We start from the raw sequence: 9,883 nt of genomic DNA, 5'->3' as shown, positions 1-9,883 counted from the left end.
ATTACGACCCAAGCTGTATTTTTTGATGTGTCGAAAGCGTTCGATAGAGTGTGGCACAAGGGCCTTTTGGCCAAGTTAGAAGCAGTGGGCATTAGAGGTCGGTTATTATTATGGTTCTGTGATTATTTAACAGACCGCAAGCAAGTTGTTGTAATTAAGGGAACACAGTCTAATGTTAAAAAGATTCCTGCCGGTGTTCCACAAGGATCCGTGCTAGGCCCGCTCTTATTTCTGGTTTATATTAATGATATTGTAAAGAATATTGAATCCGGAATTAAGTTGTTTGCTGACGACACAAGCATGTATCTTGCATTAGAAGATGTAGACAGACGAACCAATATATTAAATCAAGATCTTGATAAAATTAGTGCATGGGCCAATAAATGGAAAGTTAAATTTAACGAGACTAAGACTGAATTGTTAAATATTCAACGTGATTTAATCCCCCCTCAACCCTTGTTTTTCAACAATGTCTTTTTAGAAAAAGTAGATCAACACAAACACCTTGGAGTGATTTTACAGAGCACCTGCAAGTGGGATGCCCACATCCAAAGCATAGTTAAAAAAGCGAATTTACTGATTAATTGTTTACGATTTTATAAATATAGATTAAGTCGAAAAAGTTTGGAAATAATGTACAAGTCTTTTATTTTACCCCATTTCGACTATGCAGATGTTGTTTGGGATAATTGCACTAAGATAATGGCAGATGCATTAGAAAAATTACACTTAGAAGCCCTACGAATTATAATAGGTGGAGTTAAGGGCACTAGCCATGCAAAGCTGTATGAGGAAAGCGGGCTATGTAGCCTTGAAGAACGAAGGAAAAGACATAAATTAATTGTTTTTCATAAGATGATACATAACAAATGCCCCCAGTACTTAGTAAATGTATTGCCCCCTCTTGTAGTTGACATTAATCCGTATCATAGACGAAGACCATTAGAAAGATATGTGCCTCCTCATAGAACCGAATTATTTCGCAACTCTTTTATCCCCAAAACGACTGTACTATGGAACACCTTACCAGATAACGTTAAAATGACCACCTCCTTGAGCGAGTTCAAAAATTATTTGTCAAGTGCTGATTTTAAAGTACCATGCCATTATTATTTTGGAGAAAGATTTGAACAAGTACATCATTGCAGATTGCGTATTGGTATGAGTGATTTGAATTTTGATTTATGTAAGCGGCACCTTAAGGATTGCTCTCAATGCGAGTGTGGTTATCCCAGCGAGACTGCTGAACATTACTTATTGCATTGTCCCCTGTATAGAGATATAAGATTATTGTCCATTGATAATTTGACAAATGATTATAAGTATATCGAAATATTATTGAAAGGCATCCCGCAATATTCACGAAATGTCAACCAGACCATATTCATAACTGTACAGGACTTTATTAGACAGACGGGCAGGTTCCGTAAATGAGCCTCTATACTTCACTTATTACATTTATTAGACACTGTCATGCGACATGCTGCCTGACAAATTTTTCCCCATAACCTCTCTCATGTTCTTTTGTTGTTTTCCGACTTATCAATTATGTCTCGATTTATGCGCAATGTAGTGACTTTTCCTCTGATCACAATACGCATTAACTTTGTGCGAGTGTCTTATGTGCACTCATTACACTTGAAAAAATCCCCTCAAATATTGGCGCTCCAAGTCTTCTTCTTCTTCTTCTTTTTCCCTTAAGCTAGCTACTAGCTAGCTGCCCTTTCCCCACCTCATGTATCACCAACCCCTTCCCATTTTCTGCTTGTTTGTGTATCTGTTTTGTCTTTTGTTTTGTTTTTCGTTTCCTGAAATGAGCTAATGTACTTATTCCGCCATCATGCTAACCTTTGTTTTGTAATTACTATGATTGCTTAAAATAAGCATTATATGCTTGAGTATGTAATCATCCATGCATTGTTCTTGTCATGATTAAAATTGAATAAAGTTTTGTTTAAACCAATAGACAGTTCAGAATGTTAAGGCCTAACCAGTGGAGTGAAAATACAGATAGTGTTGTTCACAGCTAAATTGATGTCCGGACATTTGGAAAACGAAACGCCCCATGTCCCAGCAAGCTCATTTTATAGTGAAGCGATAAATATCCTATCCAAGAGATTTGGGAGGAACCCGTCAAATGTCCCGTCCATCGGATTTTATTATCAATGCATCGAATATCCTGGCCAACGGATTTAACGATGTCCGTCAAACGACCCTAACCAGCTGAATTTACAATAAATCCGTGAGATGTCCCGACCAGCTGATTCTGAGATGAATCTGCCAGTGTCCTTCGGCTGACCAACTGATTTAACGATGAATCCTAAACAACTGATTTTAGATAAAATCCGTCAAAAGTCCTAACCGGTTGATTTTCTAATGGATCTGTCGTATTTTATGACGAAGTGATTTTTATTGTTGATGCGTCGCATGTTTTGGTCCATTTGTTCGGGCTACGCGATATTCTCTTGTGCCCTATTTGTTTGTGATTTATTGTTTTGTGTTTTTTAATCTGAATAGGTGTTTGATTGGTTTTCTTGCTTGCTTACTTCTTGGTTGGTTGGTTGATTGGTTGGTTGGTTGATTGGTTGGTTGGTTGATTGGTTGATTGGTTGGTTTGTCCACTCTGGTCTAAATCGGGTAGCGTAGCTTTGTTATTTTGTAATTGTCAGTCTTCACTTATCTTTTAGCATTTTTTGGTTGGTTGGTTGGTTGGTTGGTTTGTCCACTCTGTTCATAATCGCTGTGTTCCTTCCTCTGTCTGTTAGGAATCTATATCAGTGACCGACGGGTTCGAATCCAAGTGAAGCACGAGGGAGGCGGACGGACAGGAGGAGACAGCGGAGGGGGCGGAGGAGGAGGAGGAGGGGACAGCGGTACCCCCGAGTCACCGCGCTCCCCACCCACCCCCTTCCACTCTGACATGGACACCCCCCGGCCCCGCACTTCCAACCCCCTCCCCTCATCCTCCCCTTTCTCCCCCCGTTACCGCAGCCTCTCTTCCCCGTGGGGCTCGACCCCCAGCAGCCCGGGGGGCGGGGAAGGAACGGAGGGAGCGCGTTTGGGGGGCTCAACCCCCGGGGGACACACCCGACTCCCTAGCACTGACAGCGGCAGCCAGGCTGACGCCGGGTGGGACTCGTTGACCAGGTCGCATAAGTCATCTGGAAAGGTGTGTTACTGTTTGTTTGTTTGTCCGTCTGGCTGGCTGGCTGGCTGGCTGGCTGGCTGGCTCTCTCTCTCTCTCTCTCTCTCTCTCTCTCTCTCTCTCTCTCTCTCTCTCTCTCTCTCTCTCTCTCTTGCATTTAAATTTTCTTTTTAAATCGTGTTAATCTGGTACTTCACAGCCAGTCATGTAGTATTCTCTATGTATTATAGTATACTTTTTTTGTATTCTGAATTGTAAACGTAAACGTTCTGGGTCAAACGCTCAACACACCAATCAGTCTTGACTTGACGACCTTGGCATCTGTCGCGGAATTTTCCGCTGACAGTTCTACAAGCAGTGAAGACTGTAGCTAAGATGAAACCGCAACACGGTGGCCTAGTGGTAAGGCGTCCACCCGGTGAGCGGGAGGTCGTGGGTTCGAACCCCGGCCGGGTCATACCTAAGACTTTAAAATTGGCAATCTAGTGGCTGCTTCGCCCGGCGTCTGGCATTATGGGGTTAGTGCTAGGACTGGTTGGTCCGGTGTCAGAATAATGTGACTGGGTGAGACATGAAGCCTGTGCTGCGACTTCTGTCTTGTGTGTGGCGCACGTTAAATGTCAAAGCAGCACCGCCCTGATATCACCCTTCGTGGTGGACTGGGCGTTAAGCAAACAAACAAACAAACAAACAAACCTAAGATGAGTGTTAAAAGGGGAAATGAAAACAATAAACACGACCACATTTACATGATATCACCACGTGTGAATTGAACAATGTTGTTATCGCATGGTCGGTCTCTCTCGCAGAGCCTATGTAGGATAAATACAATTAATACAATACAATACATTACAATGGAACACAACACAACACCCCACCCCATCCCCACCCCACACCTCACCTCACCTCACCTCACCTCACCTCACCACAACAACACCAACACCAACAACAACAACACAACACAACACAACACAACACAACAAGTACAGGGTGACCCAAAACAAAGAGTACCCAAACAAAACGTCATAAATTGAACAAAAATAAAGCAATCTTCATAAAATTTATTTACACACACAAGTAGCCTCTGCATGATTTGCACAGAAAATTTTAGCGTTCTAGCTTGTCTTTCAGGAAAGTTATGCTCATTCTACAGAACATGCTCCAAATGGCCTCCGCGCCGATTCAGGCAAACTTGAACTCGCCGCGCAAAGTTATCAATCACCCGCACACACTCCTGTTGCGAGATTCCGCGAATGGTTGTTGTGATGGCTCGCTTCAATCAATCAATGAGGCTTATATCGCGCATATTCCGTGGGTACAGTTCTAGGCGCTCTGCAGTGATGCCGTGTGAGATGAAATTTTATACGGCCAGTAGATTGCAGCCATGTCGGCGCATATTTACTTTTCACGGCCTTATTCCAAGTCACACGGGTATGGTAGACAATTATTAACTGTGCCTAAGCAATAGGAAAGACCCTTTTGTCAATCGTGGGTAGTATACACGGGGGGTGGTTCGGACACCGAAGAGAGTCTGCACACAAAGTTGACTGTGAAATAAATTTCCGCCGAACCTGGGATCGAACTCACGCTGACAGCGGCCAACTGAATACAAATCCAGCGCGCTACCGACTGAGCTATATCCCCGCTTGAGTTCTGCGATTGTCTGTGGGTTGTTCCTGTAGACGTTGTCTTTCAGGAACCCCCAAAGATAGAAATCTGGGAGATTTAAATCCGGGGGAGGCCATTTGGAGCATGTTCTGTAGAATGAGCATAACTTTCCTGAAAGACAAGCTAGAACGCTAAAATTTTCTGTGCAGATCATGCAGAGGCTACTTGTGTGTGTAAATAAATTTTATGAAGATTGCTATTTTTTTGTTCAATTTATGACGTTTTGTTTGGGTACTCTTTTTTTTGGGTCACCCTGTACAACTTTATTATTACCTCAATACAGGAATTCAATTGCCATTGTTTTTCCCCCCACAGGACTCTGTGGCTTCGTCGGAATCCAGAACGCCGCTGAAGACGTTGACCCGCTGCCTGATGGAGCCAAGGGGAGGGTGGGACACGGACCCCTTCTCCTCCCCTACCTCCCCCACCTCCTCCTCCGACCGTTACCACAGCCTCTCCTCTGCCGAAGTCAGACAGCTGGCGGCGCGAGGCAGGGCATTATCGTGCGACGCTGACGTCAGAACTATGACGTCAGGACTGACTAACCCGCGGCCTTTACAGTTGTCAGGCGGGTCCAACGTGCGGACAATCAACATCGAGTTCAAAGGACAGACGACGCCGAGGGAGGAGGGAGGGGAGAAGAGGGTGGGGGTGAGCAGGGTAGGGGGTGACGGTGCGCTGTGTAAGAGCATGGACAGCGCTCTTCCAACCACCTCCCTCCGCACCCCTTCGTCCAGTCTTGGTGGTGCTTCAGAACATAACAAGTCTGACGGGTCTTCTTCGCATTTAGGCTCCAGGGCTGAACGCTATAGGTCTGATCCGCTAGGTAGGACGGACCCTCTGAGCTCCAGAACGGAACACTACGGTTCGAGACGCGATCATTTAGGAGGCAGCTTCCCTGTCTCTAGAGGACTGGCTTCCAGGCTCAACCCGTCCGCCTTCCTGACCTCCGAGGGCTATTCTACGTCTTCCCTGCCCAGGAGGAACAAGAGCAGAGAGGACAGGACCCCCACAGGTGGACCCCTCAGCCTCCTGTGCTCCTCCACCCCCGTCATCCCCTCCCCCGCGGGGCAAGGGTCCCCGGGGTCCGGGGGCTGGGTGATAGGGGGCAGAGATCACTTCTACGACAGGCCCAACTGGCTGTCCGACGAAGGTCCTGTGCACGCAGCAATGAGGATCTACAAGAGAGACCCTTCTTCGGCTGTGCCTTCTTCTCCTGACACGGAGTCGCCTCCCCGCTTCACGGACGAGAGGCATAGTAATCATGCGCAACAGCGGCAACAGGGTGGGTACAGCTCTCCTGAACCTCAGCAACAGGGTGGGTACAGCTCTCCTGAACCTCAGCAACAGCAAGGTCGATCCAGGGTGTCTTCCTCGCCCCAAGGTCGTCTCGTGCCAGTGAGCAACACCACCACCACCAGCAACCCCGTCACCGTCGCCAGCAGCAGCAGCAGCCACAGTAGTCTCAGTAGCAGCGGTAGCGGCCGCGCCAAGGCCTTACACGTGCACTTTGTCGACGACGAAGTTTCGAACGCTCCACCCACCTCCTCCGCCTCAGCGTCAGGCGCAGCGCGCGCCCGGGTAACCACCACCTCTCCCCCTCCTTCTAATCCTCCGCCTTCTTCGTCTTCCTCTACCTCTAGGAGGTTCCCCCGCTCTACCACCCCACCCCGGACACAAGACCCCCCTACCTCCTCTTCCCTTTCCCCCAGAGAGCAAGTGTCCAAGGGCGCGGGTTCCTACGTGGCAGGCTCCCGCTTTACCGCCACAGCTAGAACAGACTCCCACAGTCCTAGTCCTAGAGGTGCTTCCAGAACTGACGAATCACAGAGCTCTAGCTCTAGCTCCAGGATTACTCTTAGACCTCATGACTCCCATAGTCCAAGTCCAAGGGTGACTCCTAGGACGGATGACTCCCTCAGCCCTAGCTCTAGGATGACTCCCAGAACACAGGACTCTCAAAACAGCCCTAGTCCTAGGGTGACTCCCAGACCTGACGACTCCAAGGACTCTAGTCCTCGAGGCACAGGCGCTTCAAATACGCATGGTAACCCCCCTACACGAAGGCAGAGACAGCCGGTGGAGGAAAACTTGACCGTCAAGAAGGAGGAGCCGGTCTCCAACACTCAGCCCAAGCCCGAGAAGTCCCCCCCTCCCCCTGAACCAGCCTCGAACGGACAGGGCGTTGGAACGGGTGGCAGGGCGCGACACATCAACCCCGTGTATCGCACCAAGCTCTCTCCTGTCCTACCTCGAGGCAACGCCCTCCGGGCCAAGCTCTCCCTCCCCCCTGTAACATCCTCCTCCTCCTCTTCCTCCAACTCCTCCTCCTCCTCCAACCCCCAGCCCGTCAAGCACGTGGACACCTGCAGCGCCTGCCTCAAGCCCCCCGAGGGTGACGTCACGGGTTCTGACGTCAAGGATGACGTCACAGCAGCGTCATCAGCCCCGCTGCCGGCGCCGCCCGAGTTCTTGCTGAAGCTGATGGGGAAAGCGGTGGGTGGGCAGGGTGGCGAGGGGGGAGACGGGAGGATGGTGCCAGTGCTGGACGTGAGGAAGGAGATACCGTGGCAGGAGAGGAGGGAGAGGATCAACAACTCCCTGGCCTGGCTCAAGAACGAACTGGTGAGTGGCTGTGTTAGGATAGCTGTCTGCCTCATGTCCTTGGTTGTGCCTTTAGTGTATCTCTATCTGTTTGTCTGAGTCTCTGTCTCTCAGGGCCGGACTACCGGGGGGGTTATGGGGGTTGCGCAACCCCCCCCCCCCCCCCCCCCTAGCCTAAACATGTACCTTACTTATTTAATTTTTTTTTTATTATTGCTTATTTTATGCCGTTTCATGCAAGGAGCGACCATTTTCCTATCTCATAATATGACCTACCCATCAGCTTCAGGGGGCTTCGCCCCCTGACCCCCACAACGAGGGGGGGGGGGGGGGAGGTTCTAGGGTTTCCGGACCCCCCCAGCCAAAAAATAAAAATATTGAATGAGGTATGCATTTCTTTATTTTACATTGAGTTTCAATTTTTGGGGTATTAATCAGTGACAAAATCTGCTGCCTGAAACTGGTAATGATCATCCTCAGAATGCACCAGATTGCACCATTTTGCATCCTTTTTTTCAAAATTTTCCGGGGGGACATGCCCCCGGACCCCCCTAGCAAGCTAGGCGCTTCGCGCCGTCGACTCGGCGCTTTGCGCCTTCACATCCATATCTTCACAATATACTTTTGAAAAAAACCACCCATAAAATGAACTGATCCGCCCCTGCCGCCAGGGGGGACATCCCCCTGGGCCACCACTGGCAACCCCCCCCCCCCCTCCTCTTCGCCTAGTCCGGCCCTGTCGTCTCTCTCCGATTCGCTCTCTCTGTCTCTGTCTGTGTCTCTGTTGGTCTGTCTGTTTGTCTATCTCTCTGTATCTCTGTCTCTCTCTGCCTCTCTCTCAGTCTCTCATTGTTAATAAATAAAGGTTTGTCATTGTCATTGTCTCTATAAGTCTCTCTCTCTCTCTCTCTCTCTCTCTCACTCAGTCTCTCTGTCTCTCTCTCTCTCTCTCTCTCTCTCTCTCTCTCTCTCTCTCTCTCTCTCTCACTCAGTCTCTCTGTCTCTCTGTCTATATGTCTGAGTGTATGTCTCTCTGTCTCTCTGTCTCTCTCTCCGTCCGTGTCTGCGTTTGTGTGCTTTTAGCAGACCTGTTTACCCTTACGATTTTGGCGTAATTTATTACGATTTTCTGCAAAAAATACGCCATTCCGCTATCCATGTCAAGACTACGATTTTCATAAATAAAAAAATTAAAAAAAAAAATATTTTTTTTTTTTTTTTTTTTTTTTTTTTTTTATCAATTCACATGTTTGGCATTGTTTTTTTCAATGGAAAAATGGGGTGAAAAAGCACAGGACTGACCAGAGATCATGTCTGTCTGATGAGACGCTGGAGAGCCTTATTCTAGTGGTGAAGTCTCGCCCTCACTCATTCGGCAAGCGCAAGTACAGTAGAGAAGCGCTTGACACACTGAAAAAGGCCTACTATGAGCAAAAGAAAAAGAATCAGTGATGCATGTGCTTTTGATGTGATCTTCTTTGAAATTATGATGACTACAAAAACTGACTGATGTGTTTTGTTTGTAAATGATGGATATAATTATGTGCATGATTGCGTTTCGCAGACACAGTTGTCATGTGCCGCGGCGTTGTAATTGGCGACGAATGCTGGATGATTACTATTTTTGTGCCAGGATTACTATTTTTGGGGCTGAGCATTACTCCAAAACACTTATGGGGGTAAACAGGTCTGATTTTGTTGTTGGTCGAAATGTTGTTCTCAAAAGCGGGTCGTTTTTTCGTTGTTCCTTTTGTTTGTTGGGTTGTCTGTTTGTTTCATTTGGAAGGAAAAGAGTTGCAGAGGATTAGGGGCTTGTGTGTGGCAATGACAGAGTAGACGATGTTTCGGAATTAACTCTGTCGCGTTTGTATGGGATATGAAAGAGTGAATGCTCTTGTTTTTATTGAGTCAAACCTTCCCCCGTGATATCATAGGCCAGTCACAAGCGAGTAGTGTGTCTGAAACGCATCATGTGGACAGGAGGCACGTGTGGCAAAGCTCGCCTCAAGAAAAAATATTGAAGATTGATTGTAAGGCGCTCAGAACTGTATTAGGATTTGCGCCATATAAAAAAACTAATACCCTTATTATTATTATTATTATTATTATTATTATTATTATTATTATTATTATTATTATTATTAAAAGCAAGAGTATTCACTCTTTCAAAACTACCCATACGAACCCGACATAGTTAATATCCTATATAATGTTTCATAAGTGTTTTGTCTGTATGTCTCCTTCAAATACCTTTGGGTCGACGTACTAGTAAATGTACCGTTTTGTTTTGTCAATGATAAACGTTCCAAGTACCTATTACTAATACTATTATTCTTTTTTTTTTTTTTATTCCAAAATACTTATTTTCGGAGCTCGTCTATTAGTATGGTACTTTGCAGGCTCGCACAGAAGCTTCCGATTGTAATAGAAAGGGGGGAAGGATAGGTTGTTATAGGATTTAAACTT

At 46.9% G+C, this 9,883-nt stretch overlaps 1 protein-coding gene across 1 annotated transcript; it reads left to right on the top strand.

Moving 5' to 3' along the window:
- Nucleotides 1-2,765: 2,765 nt before the first annotated feature.
- LOC138957739 (uncharacterized) lies at nucleotides 2,766-7,439 on the top strand (the record flags this gene model as incomplete). Its single annotated transcript, XM_070328793.1, is given in 2 exon segments — nucleotides 2,766-3,169; nucleotides 5,129-7,439. Coding segments are annotated over 2 exon segments (2,715 nt in total), but the record flags the coding sequence as incomplete, so codon positions are not given.
- Nucleotides 7,440-9,883: the final 2,444 nt, after the last annotated feature.

Source organism: Littorina saxatilis, unplaced genomic scaffold (genome assembly GCF_037325665.1).
Source record: "Littorina saxatilis isolate snail1 unplaced genomic scaffold, US_GU_Lsax_2.0 scaffold_2600, whole genome shotgun sequence".
NCBI classification, from domain to species: domain Eukaryota; kingdom Metazoa; phylum Mollusca; class Gastropoda; order Littorinimorpha; family Littorinidae; genus Littorina; species Littorina saxatilis.
The sequence above is the reverse complement of the archived record's forward strand: the minus strand, read 5'-3'. Positions and strand labels throughout refer to the sequence as shown.